The 17,052-nt window shown below is 47.7% G+C and overlaps 1 protein-coding gene across 1 annotated transcript in view; it reads left to right on the forward strand.

Annotated features, from left to right (window-relative positions):
* POLD3 (DNA polymerase delta 3, accessory subunit) overlaps positions 1-17,052 on the forward strand; it is a 146,995-nt gene that overhangs the window by 107,225 nt on the left and 22,718 nt on the right. Inside the window, exons 9-10 of the mRNA XM_086933813.1 lie at positions 675-778; positions 13,433-13,530. Coding sequence (XP_086789939.1) covers positions 675-778; positions 13,433-13,530 — 202 coding nt within the window. The remainder of the gene's footprint in view (positions 1-674; positions 779-13,432; positions 13,531-17,052) is intronic.

Genomic DNA, 17,052 nt, shown 5'->3' on the forward strand with positions numbered 1-17,052 from the left:
ATCCTTTTTTCCAGTAGGGTAGGCCTCACTCCCACCTCCTTATTGGAGAACAAAACAAGTACAGTTGTCCAGTGTTTTTATCATGGATTCACATTTCTCTTCCTTGTGAGGCTATGTATGTGTTAAAGCAAGTGCTAAATGTGGTCTTCTCTCCTCTTTAACTGCCTTTTGGACAAAAAACACAGTAGGTGGGCAAATATGTTAAATGTGTTTTTAGTTTCGTGTATTAAACGTACTGAAGATTTTAAGTCTGGTTACAGGGAGTAATTTAAAAGCAAGTGAATTTCTTACAGATACCAATGCTAGAGAACTGTAATTACAAAAACAACTAATTACTCCTGTTCTTATTTGTTGACATGCTACCGTACAGCGGGGTTTGGGAGTCCGAATTTGTCTCATGTTTTTCCCTGTATTGTCGCCTCTGCTGTCCTTGTGATTTTGATAAAATGGCGCCTATGGGCAGGGGGTGCTATACTGAGTGATATGTAATGTGTAGTTGTATAGCGCACTATTCCCTTAGAGGGTGTCCTGGCGCTGCATCCAAGTCCCACTTGAATTGTTTCTTTAGCCGTACTTGTAGTAGGAATTTGAATGAGGTAAACTTTAATACTCAAATTTGTTGCAACCTTCATCACAAAGTCTGTTTTTCTTTTCTTTTTAACATTTGTGGACAGTAAAGTGAAACGTTCTGATGTATCAGACAGTGATGATGAGAAAACTACAAAAAAGAAGAGGAGAAGAATTAAAAAGCCGGTATCGGAGAGCAGTGAGGATGAAGGTAAGTCAAGAAGCTACAGCTCCTGTTGGCAGTGCTTAATTTGAGCCAGTAGTTTCCGTAGGCCGGCACCAGCAGTTAATTATCATGCACTTATGACAGCTGCCACATGGTCACAGTGGCACTGTTTGTATACTTTAGAGATGAGCAGAACAGCAGTTGTTTATTAATTCAGTATGCTTTAAAAACAACTAATATCTGCTGCCAGGAATAGACTGATTTGTCCCTTGTAGCAATGTGCTGAAATGTAGTTGTGTAGGTTTTGACATTGGCATCTCTGGTAGTGGCAATGGGTGGTGCAAGCTGCAGAAGCCTCCCGACCAGACCCTGGCACTTATTGGTTTTACAAATTAAACACTCCTTGTTCCCCACAATAATTCCCAGTTGGGCTATTTAAGAGGGGGTTATATTTTAAAGTTTATCAATAAACAGAGTGATCACGCGGAGAGGTGGGTGTTGCATTACTTTAGTGCTTGCAATCAGATGTTGGAGTTCAGGTATCTACATTCAGATACACCTTTCTCACACACAAACACTTTCTCAAACTCCTCCGTCAAGCTTACTTATTCATCCTTTTGCAGGCTCACCTTTTCACGCTTGCTCTCTTTCTCATTTTGTCTTTTTGTCTCTGTCCCTCTCCAAGGGCACACAGTCTTGGAGGAATGTTTCATGGCCTTTTGGGTGCTTGATGCTTTCTAGGTAAGCTGAGATAGAGCTGAAATAGTCGATAGCCTAGGGTCAAGTAAATCTTCTTGTTCCCATCATTGTATGTATATATGTAACTTGTATAACCAGGGCCACTGGAATTATACAATAGTGCGGCCGCTGCGATTTCCGCTTAATTACAAATTTTCAGCATTTGCCATATAATCCATCATCTCTCACGTAAGCTGCAAATTTTAACAAAACAATAATAATTTTGGATCTGAGAGAGACAGTTAGTTATAGATTCCTTACCTTATAATTACACCCCCAGGCGTCAGACTGGATCCGGACAATTTTTCCTTAGCAGTACCCCTGCGCGTTGGTGTTGACTCTGCGTCAGTCGTTGTCGCCGGGATGACATTGCAGTGTCTACTTAGATGCCGCCCCTGCACGTTGCCGTCAGTTCTTTCTTTTTTTGCACTAGCCTAGTGCAGATCTGGAGAGAGCTACCCCTTCAGTCACTTTTTGACTAAACTTTTTCAACCTTTTGTTGGTTGCTTTTTCGAGTCTTTCACTCCTGGTGCGCGTGGGATGTCAGACTAGGGTCAAGCGTTGTCTTGGCTGATGTCTGTGATGGACCCGCACCTTGTGTGCCTTTGGTGTCTGGAGCGCGACCATGTCCCAAAGTCGTGCTCTGTCTGCCGAGCCATGAATCCAAAGTCTTTGCAGGAGCGATCCCGAAAGCTCTTGGTGGCCGGAAGGTCGGCTCCGCGTTGCTCCCGGTCTCGTTCGAGAGGAAGGTCTTGAGGCCGCTTGCAGAGCCCTCGCACCTCTTTGCACTCAGTCTTTGAAATCTTTGGGTAAGTCGAAGCTGAAGAAGCGCTCTTCCCCTTCTACCTGTCAGTAGGCTGACACGACGTGGGACTCGGAGCGTCGTCGCTCTAAGGCTCCATCTCCAGTGCCTCCTTCAGGAATAACTCCGCGCCTCCCCTCATTTCCGGGGGCCGGAGCGTCCCCTGCCTAACTTTCTAAGTTCAACGAGGCCTTCCACCTCGTCTTTGGGCAACCCGACTCCGCCGGCGCACCTTTGGGCCCCACGAACCGGTCGGGGTCCTGCGCCTTCGATACCAGCGCCGGAGCGCCACTGCGGATCCATGCCTGGATCCGGACTGATGCTGGTCGATCGTACTCTACTTTCCCCGGCGTCGATCCTGCCGACGGCGCCCCTGCCCTGACCATGCCCCCAGTCAACGACGTTCCCATCCTCACTCCCGAGATAGACCCGAAGCTGGACCAACATTGGTCGACATCGGATCTGACGCCGGAGGTTACTTCTGTTTCCCTGTTCATCCATGGTGTTCTCTATCACCCAGAAGGTGGTGTTGAGGACTGGTAGGGGTCGCTGGGCCCTTTAGCAGACCAGCTAGAAGAGCAGGACTGGAAAGAGGACCTGGGTGACGCCAATGGTTTGGACACTTTTCCAGACCATGGCATGCTTTCGCCCCCTACCGTTGCATTGGAGGCGGGTGCGTCCTACGCTGTGGTGGTGAGAAGGGCAGGCGAGGTCCTGGGCCTTGAGCTCCCTTCAGTGGTGGTCAGGACTAACCTCCTGACAGAGGCGCTTCAATCTGCGGTTTTAAAAGTTAAAAAAAATGCAATGACAGGTATTCCCGCACAGTGGAAGTCACGTTGCAAAGCTGGACTGGTCACCTTTCTGATGCTTTTTGCCATATTTGTATGTAAACTAGGTGCAGCTAATGCTAACAGAGCGTTACTAAGTTAGAAATGATGAAACAATGAAGTAATACTATTACAAAATGTGCTGTATTATGCCACATAATTTGCCTTTCCTTGCTGCATATTTCTGCTCAACCATGCCGCATAATTTAGCCTTCTCCTGCCACATAATTCCAGTGGCTCTGTGTATAACGCGAACCTAGTAACACAGCAAGGGTGTTGTACAAAGATGAGCAAACTGCACACGAGGAGCCATTGTTACCTAGGGAGAGAGGAGACTGGAGATAAGGTTAAAGAGATGGTCTTCGAATGGATACACAATCGCAAGGATGTCATAAGAATTCAGTGTATTTTCAGGAGAGAGGAGGCTACCATCAGCGTTTAGAAAACCTTAAAACGAAGCCAGCTTCGCTTAAATGGGCAATGTGTATTCTGTTATCGAGCTCTCAGGAACTTTTTTTATTCCTCATTTGAAGGTAATCTGTTCTAAATGTTTGTCATCTCTAATCTACAGCCTCAAATCTTTCTCTGGCAAGTTATTGAAGCTGTTTGACGTAAAGCAATGCAGCTTGTTTAGATGTATATTTAATTTTCCAAGATAACCACCTACGGTTAACATTTTGCTTTACCCGTCGGTCCATAGCTTTAAGAAGAGCCCACTTTGCCCCTGCCTTAAAATGTCTCTGAACCCTAGAGAAAGGGCTCATAGGACACCCCGTTTCTTCCTCGATTATTTTTTGTTTTGACAAACGTTTGGAAGACCAGTGCGGATCAGACCACTAGATGGCACTGTGATGCAAAGCATGTGATGCCATAATTGAGATAAAGATGCAAATGCATCTTATTTGTAAATGGTATTTTAGATCCTTGACAGCGCATTTGTCTACAAGATATATTTCTTACACGATGCATAGAATGGGCTTCAGTCAGCTCCCTTCAACCATCAACTTATTAGAATTGATCTCTTTCTGCCATTGCCTTGACATTGTCACTTTATATCAGCCCAGCAGAGTATTTTGCTCACCTCCTTGATGTCATCTACTTAGTTTATTATTCGGCCTAACCATAACATGGCCTCCTAAGTCTTTTTTTAGGTCTCTGCTACCGGGCAGTGCACGCCATCCGTTGCAAAAATACCTATTGTCAGCTTACAGTGGGCTTAGAGCCTGCCCATTGCTTACCATTGGTTGACTTTATAGTCCCTTTCATTTGCTGGCTTTTTATTTATTAACTTGTGTGGCCTGTCCTTCCTCTTCTTGTGTTTGTTGTTTAAAGCATGGCCTCATTACTTGTTTCCTTCTTTTGCTTACTTTTAAGCACACGTTTTTTTCTTTTGGGTTAAACACTCCATGAGAGTGCATGTGTTTTCAGTCTGTCTCCGTAATGCACTTTTCTTCTCTCACTACCATCTCTGTGTTGCTCTGTCTCTCATGTTGCTTTCTCACTTGGCAGTGTGCTTCCCCCCCTCCACTCTGTGGTGGCACATGTCCTCATGCGCTTCTCCCCCACTATGTTGTTTTCACGTCTGTTTGCCTCTCCTCCTCCCCAGCGCCCCATTGCTCTGTTACCCATTGCTTCTCTTCCCAAATGTTTGACATTGTGCATTCTCCATATTATGTACTTCTCTCCCTATCCACACCCTCCTCGTTGCTCCACCCCGCTTTCAATCGTTCTTTCTGTAGTAGGGGATCTCTGTGTATAGTCATAATCTAGTGAATAGTCCCGCCCATGTGCGTGGACCCCGGAGCAATCAAAAATAATCTCTTAAGCTGTCTTCATTGCAGTCCTGCATAGACACTTAAAAGAAAATTAAAGACAATAATGCAGACTACACCTACAAGGCTACACTGTCCAGTACTTCAACTAGAAATGCCAAGGATATAACACCAATAACACATTCAGCACAATCTGTCAAGTTTCACCCACAGAGAAACTTTCCTCCTCTCACCAACTCCTTGGAATGATAGAGAGGAAGGCAAGAATAGACCAGCCTCCATAGGCTGCCATTATATGTCTGGAAAAGGGATACTGTGCCTTTAAGGAACTCTCTGGAGACCCTCGGTATCCCAGCATGCTCAGCCCCTTCCTTTTACTTTCAGTTCTTTTTTCCGGCTCTTGCTAGCAGGACCCTGGAGCATTGAGCTCTCCCTTTTTGGGTAATTTGTTAACTTTTTAGCACTTTTAAAGTGTTAGAGTGTGTTCACTCGACGTGTTTTTGCCTCTTCTTCACTTTTTTGGTGATTTGGGAACTCTTTTATCAAATATGCCTGCCTTATTTGAGAATGTCCAGAGTGTGACAGGAAGAAGGCAAGATCTGATCCTCACAGGGTCTGTATCCTGTGTCTCCCTTCTTCTCATGTTCCTGGGACTTGTGAGATCTGCCTGCAGTTTTCAAGTAGGACCCTGAAGGACAGAGAGAAGATCAGGCTCCAATGACTGGAGCAAAGAAGACAGCAAGGTCAAGATGGGTCTGAGCAGGAAGGGGCTTCTTCCTCTGCCCGTGCTGAGGCCTCTGGGGGCCTCCCCAGTAAGAAGAAGGCCAGAAAACATCACTGGTCTCCGTCGACGTCAATACCCTCGACGTCGGCGTCGAGAGGAATGACCACGGTCTGCTCCCCATCTCCCCAGGGCACTCAGTGTCGCAGAGGAGAGCATCGCCCTCCAGGATGCGTTCCAAAGCCAGGACTGTGTCCTCGGTCACCACAAGTCCGCGATGGCGCCGTCGCTCGACTACCAGGGGTACGGCCTCTAGGTCCCCTTCTTCAGGTCAGGCGAAGAGAAGGAAGAGAGGGGAAGAGGCTCGGGGCTCGGGGAACTCACAAGTTTATTCCCCCGCCAAGCCGAGGTCGCCTACACCGCCTCCGTTACCTAAGGACCCTCCTCCACGTAATCCGCCTCCGCCTCCTCATCGTCCTCCGCCTCCTACACCACCACCTCCGCTGAGGTCCGCCTCGTTGCCACATCTTCCGACACCGCCTACGGGGCCACCACAACCTAGGCTCCCGTTTAGGCCTCCACAGCGCCCTCCGCTGCGGCCCGTGGAACGTCCGAGGCCGCGGAGGTCGAGATCTCGCTCCAGACGGAGGGATAGATCCAAGAGTCTCCGTCGCTCGTCTACAAGATCCAGACGGCGCCACAGGAGACACAGGTCGAGGTCCCGCTACACAGATAGCTCTAGTGCCAGGGACTATTCTCCTACCCTGACGGATTCCCCTCAGACGAGGGTGTCTAAAGTAGACGACCTAGTGTTTTTCCAGGATGTGTTGCTACGAGGGGCGGCTAAACTGGGCATCACGCTCACTGTGCCCGCGCCACTGACATCCGTCATCTTCGAAACGCTGCACAAGAAGCAGTTGTCTCGTCCTTTGCTCCCCTTGGTGCCTGGGCTAGTAGAACCGGCCATGGAGCTGTTCCTCGCGACTGGGTCTACGAGATCGGCACCTTCATGACTGTAGAAGAAATATAAGGCTCCTGACTCGGACCCAGCATTTCTTCGGGTGGATCCCACGCCTGACTCGGTGATCGTGACGGCGGCAAGAAAACACGCCACCACCCCATCATCAACAGTGCCTCCTGACAAGGAGAGCCGCTGGATGGATTCGGCAGGCAGGAAGGTTTGCGGGACGGCCTCCACATCGATGAAGGCCGAGAGTGCCTCCGCCCTATTGGGACGTTATGATCGGGGTCTGTGGGAGTCCCTCCAACAGTTTGTGGAACACCTTCCCCGGGGCAAGAGGGAAGATTTCCAAGAGATCCTCGCTGAAGAGCTGCTGGTTTCTAACCAGGTAATAAGTTCTGCTGCAGATTCTTCCCTCCTGGCAGCCCACGGGTACTGCCATGGGGTCAACCTGAGGCGCCACGCCTGGCTGCGACTCATCCTTGAAGCCCGAGGCACAGCAGCGGGTTGCTAACCTACCCTTTTCCGGCGAGACACTCTTTGGGAAACATGCAGACGACGAGATGGCCCGCATGAAGGTGGAGGCGGAAACCCTGACGGCTGTTGGGTTGGAAAAGCCTAAGGAACAGAAAAAGACCTTCCGCCCGTTCCAGAGGCGGTACGGGCGCAAGTCAGAGGGCAAGGTTGACAGGCTGGGCAGCAACATCAGCAGCAACAGTTCCAGCGGAAACGGTTCCAAAAGCGCCAGAGGGGCCGATGTGGTAAACAGTCTTCCGCCGCGACCCAAGGCCCGGCTGGGTCTAGGCCCTGAGCTGTTACTTCCCCTTCATCCGTTACCTGCTCCGGTGGGGGAAGCATTCAACATTACCAGGCAGAGTGAAGAAACATTACTCAGGACAAGTGGGTGCTGAATATTGTTTGCAATGGATACAGTCTTCTTTTCACCAGCCCGCCTCCAGCGATTCCACCGGTCGGCTCGCAGTTCCAACTGCGTGAGCTCCAGGCGGAGGCCGATACCCTGTTAAGAAAAAAGGCGATAGAAGACGTCCCTCTGTCTCAAAGGGGAAAGGGTCTTTACTCACGCTTCTTCCTAGTACAGAAGAAGGACAAGAACGAGTTCAGACCCATTCTGGATTTGCAACAAGCAAACAAGTGGATTCGCAGGGAAAAGTTTTGCATGCTGTCTTTGCACCAGATTTATCCTCAGCTGCAGAGGAGAGACTGGCTGTGTGCGATAGATCTGCAAGATGCGTACTTCCATGTGCCCATTGCACGGAAACGTCGGACGTTCCTGCGCTTCCTTGTCGGCGCCAATCATTATTAGTACACCGTACTACCGTTTGGACTGAAGTCTGCACCCAGGACTTTTTCAAAATGCATGGCTGTGGTAGCAGCACACCTGAGAAAGAACAAGGTGTTTGTCTTCTCGTACCTGGACGGTTGGTTGATCAAGGTCGCCACCTTCCAGGAAGCACAATTTTACTTCAACAAGTCGGCCGTCCTGTTGAACCGTCTGGGGTTCCACATAAATCTGTCCAAGTCTGTCTTGATTCCTGTACAGTGCCTGCAGTACTTGGGAGCCTCCATCAATACGCTGTCGGCAAGCGTGTCTCCTTCGGAGGAGAGACGCTTATCCATCTTTCGGAAGGCTCAGGCTCTCATAGCTGCTCCATCTACAACAGTGAGGACGGTGTCTTCTCTACTGGGATCGATGGCCTCTTGTATCATCCTCACTCTGCACCCGCGCCTACACATGAGGCCGCTACAGGAATGTTTGGAGGACCATTGGGACCACAGGAAAGGGTGTTGGGACTACCGGATTCAGTTGTCTCATCACGCCCAACAGTCCCTGAGATAGTGGTGCTCTGCAGAGAATCTCCTCAGAGGGGTTCCTTTCCACAAGGACATCCCGACTCAGACTATCGTTACGGATGCGTCCCTCCTGGGATGGGGAGCGCATTCAGACCATCTACAGATCCAGGGAACGTGGTCTCCGACAGAGTCCACGTATCGCATCAATTTCCTGGAACTCAGAGCTGTTCACTTGGCAGTGAAGGCCTTTCATCCGTCCTTCCAGACCAACTCCTTGCTTGTGCAGACGGACAATACGACAACGATGTATTACCTCAACAAGCAGGGTGGCTCTAGATCGCGCACACTGTCACAGGAAGCGCAGGCGATCTGACACTGGCTGCTAGCCAGAGGATTGACGATAAAAGCAACTCATCTGCCAGGTTTGCAGAATGTTCAGGCGGACGCCCTCAGCAGGTTGCTTCACGAAAACCACGAGTGGGTCATAAACGACTAAGTGCTCGACGACATCTTCGCCATGTGGGGCACTCCAGGCGTGGATCTATTCGCCACCGCAGAAAACAGCAAATGCCGCGGCTTCGCCTCGAGGCATTACCAGCCGGGGACGCTGGGGGACGCGTTATGGATCAGTTGGTCGAACAGCTTTCTGTACGCTTGCCACCCATTCCCCTGATTCCAGCGGTGCTCATCAACCTGTCCCGATCCTGGGCACGGATGATCCTCATTGCGCCGGAATGGCCCAGACATTGGTGGTTCACGGACCTGCTTCACCGGTCGATCCTACCTCATCGGCGGCTGCTGTGTCGGCCGGACCTTCTCACGAAGTTCGGGGGGGCAGATGGTGCAGCCCATCCTCTCATCGTTGAGTTTGGCAGCATGGCTCCTGGGATAGTGCAATATGGCCACTTGAATCTTCCGGAGGATTGCATGGACATATTGAAGGAGGCTAATAGCCCCTACTAGGACCTATTATGCTTACAAGTGGAAAAGATTCTGCCTCTGGTGCAGGTCTAAGAACTATGATCCGACGACCTGCAAGGAGGATGTTATCCTTCCATAACTTCTGCATCTAGCTCAGTCTGGCCTTAATTTTCATTCCATTAAGGTTCATCTGGCTGCATTGACTGCTTACAGAAAAGGCCCGTCACAGACGTCCTTCTTCCAGATTCCTGGGATTAAGGATTTTTTGGAAGGGTTGAAAAAGGTGTTCCCTCCTGTTCGGCTTCCTTCGCCTTCACTGGAACTGAAAGTGGTGCTGTCTAGGCTGATGAAGGAACCCTTTGAGCCTATCCATAAGGCTTCGTTGCAGCACCTGTCCTGGAAGGCGGCGTTCCTGGTGGCCATTACATCGGCCCGCAGGGTGAGTGAAAATCAGGCATTGTGTTGCCAGGAACCTTATACTGGATTTCATGCTGCTAAGGTTGTTATGCGTACTCACCCTAAGTTCCTTCCCAAGGGGATTTCTGTTTTTCATGTTAATCAGACTATAACTTTATCAACATTTTTCAGAATTCTTCCACTCCAGCGGAATGGTCTCTTCATTCCCTGGATGTTAGGAGGGTGTTGAAATTCTATCTGGATAAGACCAAGGATATCCGTAGATCCGACCAGCTGTTTGTCAACTATGGGTCGGTTAGGACTGGTCTGGCTACTTCGAAACAGTCAATATCTAGGTGGATTGTGTACTGTATCCAGCTCTGTTATCAGAAAGCGAATAAGACCTTAGAGGGTAAGCCTAAGGCTCATTCTACCAAGGGCACAGTAGCTACAACAGCTTTGCTTCGAAATTTTCCCATTTCAGAGATCTGCAGGGCGGCCACTTGGAAGTCGGTCCACACCTTTGCTAAGCACTACTGTCTGGACTCGGATGCCAGAGCAGATGCTCAGGTTGGGCAGGCTTCGCTGCAGAATTTGTTCACACAATAGTGGTGTTGTGTATATATTTCTCCACCGCCGGGTTGTTTTAGATGGGCTTGCCATTCTACACAGAGATCCCTACTACAGAAGGAGTAGTTTCTTACCTGTAACTCCAGTTCTGTAGTAGGGGTATCTCTGTTATAGTCATAAGCGCCCGCCCTCCTCCCCGGTGGAGAAAATGGTATTCTAGTGTATGCTACAGGCCTTGCTTTATGCACCTTCAAAATGAACTGAAAGTAAAAGGAAGGGGCTGAGCATGCTGAGATACCGAGGGTCTCCAGAGAGTTCCTTAAAGGCACGGTATCCCTTTTCCAGACACATAATGGCAGCCTATGGAGGCTTGTCTGTCCTTGCCTTCCTCTCTATCATTCCAAGCAGTTGGTGAGGGGAGCAAAGTTTCTCTGTGGGTGAAACTTGACAGATTGTGCTGAATGTGTTATTGGTGTTATATCCTTGGCATCTCTAGTTGAAGTACAGGACAGTGTAGCCTTGTAGGTGTAGGCTGCATTATTGTCTTTAATTTTCTCTTAATGTGTCTATGCAGGACTGCAATGAAGACAGCTTAAGAGATTATTTTTGATTGTTCCGGGGTCCACGCACATGGGCGGGACTATTCACTAGATTATGTCTATAACAGAGATACCCCTACTACAGAACTGGAGTTACAGGTAAGAAACTACTCCTTCTCACACACCTATTTGACTTCCCGTTTGCAACTGTTTCCTTTTTTCTCTGTGCCTTTTTGTGGTTTTTTGCTCTTTTTGCCCTGCTCTTTTCACTCTCTCGCACCTTTTGCCCACTTTTTCTTTCTTTTCTCTGTGACTTTTAGTGCTTTTGTGCACTCTTTGACCTGCTCTTCTCATGCTGTCTGCTCTTATACTCTTTCACTCTCACACTTTTGAACTCTCTTTTGCCTCTCTTTTTTATTCTTTTTCTGCTGTTCCTTCTTTGCCCCGCTTTTGCTTCTTTTGCCTCCTTTGGTTATGGTTTTCTGCTTTCATGCCTTGTTGCCACCCTGTGCTGCGTTTTCACCTTGTTCTTCACACTACCACCTGCGTCTCTCCCCCGGTCCCTCATCCACTTTCCCCACGTTGATGACCTCCCACATATTAGTGGCGGCTGCAGCATGGTCACGCAGGCAAGCATAGATGCGCCTAGTCTAATCATCTGCCACCCTACCACAGCTCAAGATGTTACCCCACTGCATTCCTTCACGCCCTGAAGAATGCCTATCCCTGCTGTGCTGTCGGACTTCTCCGACCAACACCAAAGATGTGTTGTCCAGCACCAGCTGCCACTTCTCCGGTGACCCCGCCTGCTCTCCCTCCAATCTCACAACACTTGCATTTGTGCACCCAGAAACAAATACGCCCCACCTCCCTTCGGCCAGCACCCTACTTGAACATCCACTCTCTCATCAAACATTCCATCGAAATCTGGGTCCTCCGTCATGACTTTTCCCCAGGCCTGCTCTTCCTCATAGAGACCTGGCTGACACCTACAGCAGCCCCAACATCACGACTAGGATCCCGCTTGTATACAATGTCACCAGACAAGACAGGCCCAGGAAACCCCTAGAAGGAACCTCAATGGTCTACAAGGAACACATTTGTAAGGTCCTCACCGAAGCTGACGCCACCAACTAGCTTGAATACATGGCTTTCAAACCCAGCATTTCTAATACCACTACCCTGGGGGAGCCCTACTCTACAGATCACTAGGGCCAACAGCCAAGTTCGGAAACTTGTCGCAGACATTATTGCCCCCTTTGTACTCCACTCCAACTCCTTCATCCTGCTAGACGACATACATTTTCAGCTAGAGGACCTCACCAACGTGAACGTCTTACATGGAAAGCCTGTCTGAAACAGACATCATAATCCCAATGGCGTAAACATCACCCTAAAGGCGCACAGCTGATGACGCAGGTGTTTACCGCCGGCGCCTCTCGCGCCGCAGTCAGTGGGTCTGCAGAAAGGGGAAACACCCGTCTTCCCCCATCAGTGATGAGGGTGACTTCGCTCCCCTTTTACCAGGCTATGAGCTGAACGGCAGTGATGGCATCGGATGGTTTTCCTTGAGAAGCAGGAAAGGTGACACAGCTTTCATACAAATACTACTAGTCTTGGGATACTGATTAACAAACATTTCTGTAGGGAAAGTTTGACAGCCGATTAGGATTGTCTTTTCTCATTTTTATTTACGATAAATCTCTGATCATAAGAATCCATGTAAAAACCTGCTAATGCATTTTAGCCTCCTGTCCTCGCATTCGCTGTAACTGATACAGAAAATAACTTCTTCTGTACGGTTGTGTTTATGCTTATGCTTGGTTGTGCTCAGTTCACCATGCAGGCAGCACAATCTTACCCTTTTACTCAGCGTTTCCTAACCTGTTTACATATGTGATCTCCCACTGAATCACTAACGGAAGCCGGGGACCCTGGCCTAAGCAATTTCTACAGTTCGAACCTCAAAACAATTATAAAAAATACAGAAATAAGCATGCTTCAAACAAATGCATAAATTAACAAATATTTAGTTCACAAAAAACTATACAGAAGTCACAATTTTTATTTAAAAAGAAAGGTTGAAGCTTTTCAAAATGTAGTCTTTCTAAAAACGAAGCAGTATGCCACAGGATAAGGCCTGCTGTTGTACCTAATTATTCGTACTATAATTTTTGGTGTATGTTGTACAAGTAAACAGCACTAATGGCCAAAATATAGCAATTTTAGTTTTTTTGGTAACACAGTTTTGAACAATTGGATGAATATCATAACAGTAGACATGTCCGAAAGCCCGACATGGAAAGCCTTTCTGAAACCCAATGGCGTAAACACCGCCCTAAAGGGATTATGAGCGGCCTGCGACTGGCCAACAGGTTCCTTGAGCCTGTCAAAAGCCAACCGGAATGACTGGCCAGTTTAAACTCCGACCACATTCTTTGTAATTAGGCGGTCGAAGTTTAAACAAAGGATGTCTACCTGTGGTCGGAGGATTTCTTACTGGCATCCTAATAAGCCCCTGTGTGCCTCTCTTCAATCATCTGTTTGCTCAACTGTTGTGCTACACTGTCATCCTAATCTGAATCATCTTTAATCTGGCTCATATAATTACATGTTCAACTTTTCCCTGTTTTGTGGTAGATGTGCCCGCTTCACCTGTAGCCATGGAAGAACAACTCCAGTCTCCATCACCGCCGGAGCCTGCAGTGAAGGTGGAACCGGAGTCCCAGCCTGCTGAGGTAAGAGCGCACACTGCAGGCTGTTTGTTGCTGATTCACTGAAAACACTTGCAAACATCTAGAAGAGAGATGTAGAGGGAACAAGGGAAAATGTATTTTCTCCATTAACTTTAAAGACTTGGAGGAGGTTTTAAATAGAAAAACGCTTAAATAGTTTTTTTGTTTTTTAAAGCATTTTTTTAGATAAAAAATCCCTGCAGTGTCCCATTTAAATTTGGAAAATAGGCATGAACTCTGTGTGAAAACCCATTGCACATATCTTTACATTACAAATGGTTGTCATGTACGGGCCTCGAAAAGCAAAAAATATGATATCATAAAAATATTACCAGACCTGCAAGTCTAGTGACTTGAATAATCTACTCGACCTAACTGTAATGTACTTGACCTGTAATATGGTTTCAAATTGTGGGTTCTAAGCAAATATTTTGTTTTACACGTATGAAAGCATCTTAAAATATGCAAGTTCAGTGTTTGTGCTGGATAAAAAAACTCTTTTGTTTTATTTTAGAGACTAAACTTTTGCTCCATATATAATAAGAATCTAGTCAGAAAATGGGTTACTCATGACCCCTGACTTGCCTCTTAGGTAGGGTTGGGCGATCTATTCGGCTCTGCCGGCGGAATTTTGGCCACTTTGCGTTACACTTGAACCTGGAGTGCGGGCGAAATTCCGCCAATCGCTGCGTGCCAGAGTTTTTTCTTATGCGCAGCTCGCTAAAGGGAAGTTTACGAGCGACATTTGGTATCCCGTTGTGTGATTTTCAGGTGGCAGAAAAATCAACTTGAAAAGCTGTGCCCTTTGGCTGTTCGCTCTGATTTTTCAGTTCAGAACAAGCTCCCGACACTGAACCACAGTGCCAGCAGCACAATCTGCCTAATTTCCGCTCATACACAGAATTCCATGGGTTAAACTCTGAGTTCCGCCCAGCTCTACTCTTAGGTCACTAATAGCATTGTCATCTGGGCAGGGCAGGAATGTTTCTCAGTTTGATTAAAAACTCACTAGTAATACATGTATTACTAAATCATGATGTGGTAGCGGGAGTATCATTTACAAACAGCACATTTTCAGTTACGCAGTTGTACGTATAAAACTATATAGCGTATAGACAATATGTGGAAATGGGGGTTCTTTGAAAATATTTATCATTTGCACATCACTAAGTAAAGTGATTTGTTTTCATCCTATTACAAGACATGTTATCACAGTTACAAAAATGTGCTTTCATAGCTACTGAAATATATTTTGAAGTGTTTGTAGAGTTCAGTTATTTAAATGTGTGTTATAAAAAGAACCTACAGCCTTTCATTTTACTGTTCGTACAGCAAAATAGTCCGGTAGTTCCTGATACAAAATCTTTTACCTTTGCGGTCAGAGAAAGAAAAGTAAACATCATCTCCAGGATAAATAAGCCGCAAATTGTTAAAACACATAAGCTGACATTTGACCTCCTTTTCTGAATTCCGAGCAAATATGACCTGTTAAAAACAAGATTTAAAGGCATCTTTATTGCTCAATCGCTTTCTGAGAGAACAGAACACTAGTTCTTTGTCAGCTTGCCAGAACGATCAATAGGCCCTAAAAATAGCTCACCTTTATACAATCTTACTCACCATAGCGAGTGGGCAAGTAGATTTCTTGAGGCCTGATGCAAAATCTTCATCCCTAATCAGATTGTAAGTTTAAATCCTATTAAAGAGACAAGGGCAATATTTGTAACTTGACTTCCTCTCTGCAGCTCCTTTAATGGCAAATAATAAATGGCAGAAAATATTTTAAAATGGATGAGAACAAGCCCCACATTAAAACTCCACAGACTTTCTAAGTTTCCCTGATTGATGCGGTCATACACAGCTCCTCAAAAGTGAAGCAAGCCTTTTGTGATAATCCCTTGCTTGCCATCATTCATCCTCCTCTTCTTTATGGAGAAAACACTGATGATCGCAGAACAATATAATGATTATACAAACGGTAAAGCATCTAAACCAACCATGAACATTATGGTGCCAAGAACTGGATCCCCAGACTTTGTTCCCTAGGATCACGCTACAAGAGAAAAACAAATCCATAAGTGAGATGCCAGAAACAAAATAATACTAACCTTCTCACTTATAGTAGATATCGAAGACTCTTCTCACAGTAGTGAGGCAGATTTTTAGTTATTTAGCTAGATCCGGAGACTTGTTATGACTAGTTTAAAACCTGTCTATTACTTACTGTAATGCGTAAGGAATCGACTTGTCAATTAAGTAGTAAAAGTAGATTCATAAGACCAGTCTGCCACTCTGATAACATTTCGTTACCTCCCATAAGATAAAAAAGCTCTCTGATGCCATAGAATTCTTCTCAAATAAGCTCCTAAGGTTTATTAATGGTTTATATATGAATTCATTGCCACTCCCTTTAACACCCTAATCCCATCTTGCCACGGTGGGTGAAAGAACTTGGGCAAAAGGCTTCTTGAAAGCAATCAAAAGTGGAGTATCCAAAGGCAGTCTGAAAACATACATCTGTGTTTCCTAACATTGGAAACATTTAACCTCCCTGTTGGACAGGCCACATGAAGGGCTGCTCTCCCCCGGCCCAAACCGGCCCGAGCCCGGTCACACAGGTACCACACACCACCCTTGCACGTCCTCCGTCCCCTCAGGGACCCCTGCCTTCGAACATATCGACCTCGTGGGCCCGCTCCACTGCTGGCCCGCGCGCCCATCCTGGGCGCCATCTTGGACACTCCACCACGAGGCCGCCTGGCCCCCGATCGACCTCAACCCTGGGCCTGGCCAGGCCTCAGACATCCCGGCACCACCATCCACCCAGGAGGTGAGCGGGCTACTTGGCAAGTCAATGGGAGAAAGAGGTGTCGATGGCTCTCCCCGCCAAGTGCCGCTCGCCCATCGCCTCCCCGGGCGCTGGCCCCACCCCCCTGCTGGGTGTCTGGACTCCCCCATCCCGGACCTCCCGACCTCCAAGTGCGAGGGTCCGGACATCAAAGAACACCAGCCCTATAACTGGGGCAGCTCCAGAGCAGGAAGGCAGTTGTATCTTGGAGTCGAGAGACGTAAAGAAGAACTCATCCTTGACGGACTACTGGCGCTGCCGTAGCTCTGCCTTGTGCACCATCGCCCTGCCTGCTGGGGCTGCCACAACCTTCGTAACCTTCGGAATCCTTCATCGTCGTCGGGACCTGCTGGCGTGGCCGCGGACCGTTTGCAACCATCATCTTCATCGGGACCTGCTGGCTCCGCCGCGGACCGTCGCTTCCTTCGTCCATCTCGGGACCTGCTGGCTCCGCCGCGGCCCGATCATCTAGAACGCCGAGCTCGAGGATTGAGAGCTATTTCCATCTTTTGGTAACCAAGACTGTCCAGCTACCCTTTCCCCAAACCAGAGACCAGAATTGAGGGGACCCCTGAGTCCAGACCTCCTTGTACCATTTTATCGTACTTTAAGAATCGCCTATAAAATCTCGTTGAACCTTACCCTTGTGTGGTGTCCGTCTGTGGGGGGGAAGTTAC

Source organism: Lissotriton vulgaris, chromosome 8 (genome assembly GCF_964263255.1).
Source record: "Lissotriton vulgaris chromosome 8, aLisVul1.2, whole genome shotgun sequence".
NCBI classification, from domain to species: domain Eukaryota; kingdom Metazoa; phylum Chordata; class Amphibia; order Caudata; family Salamandridae; genus Lissotriton; species Lissotriton vulgaris.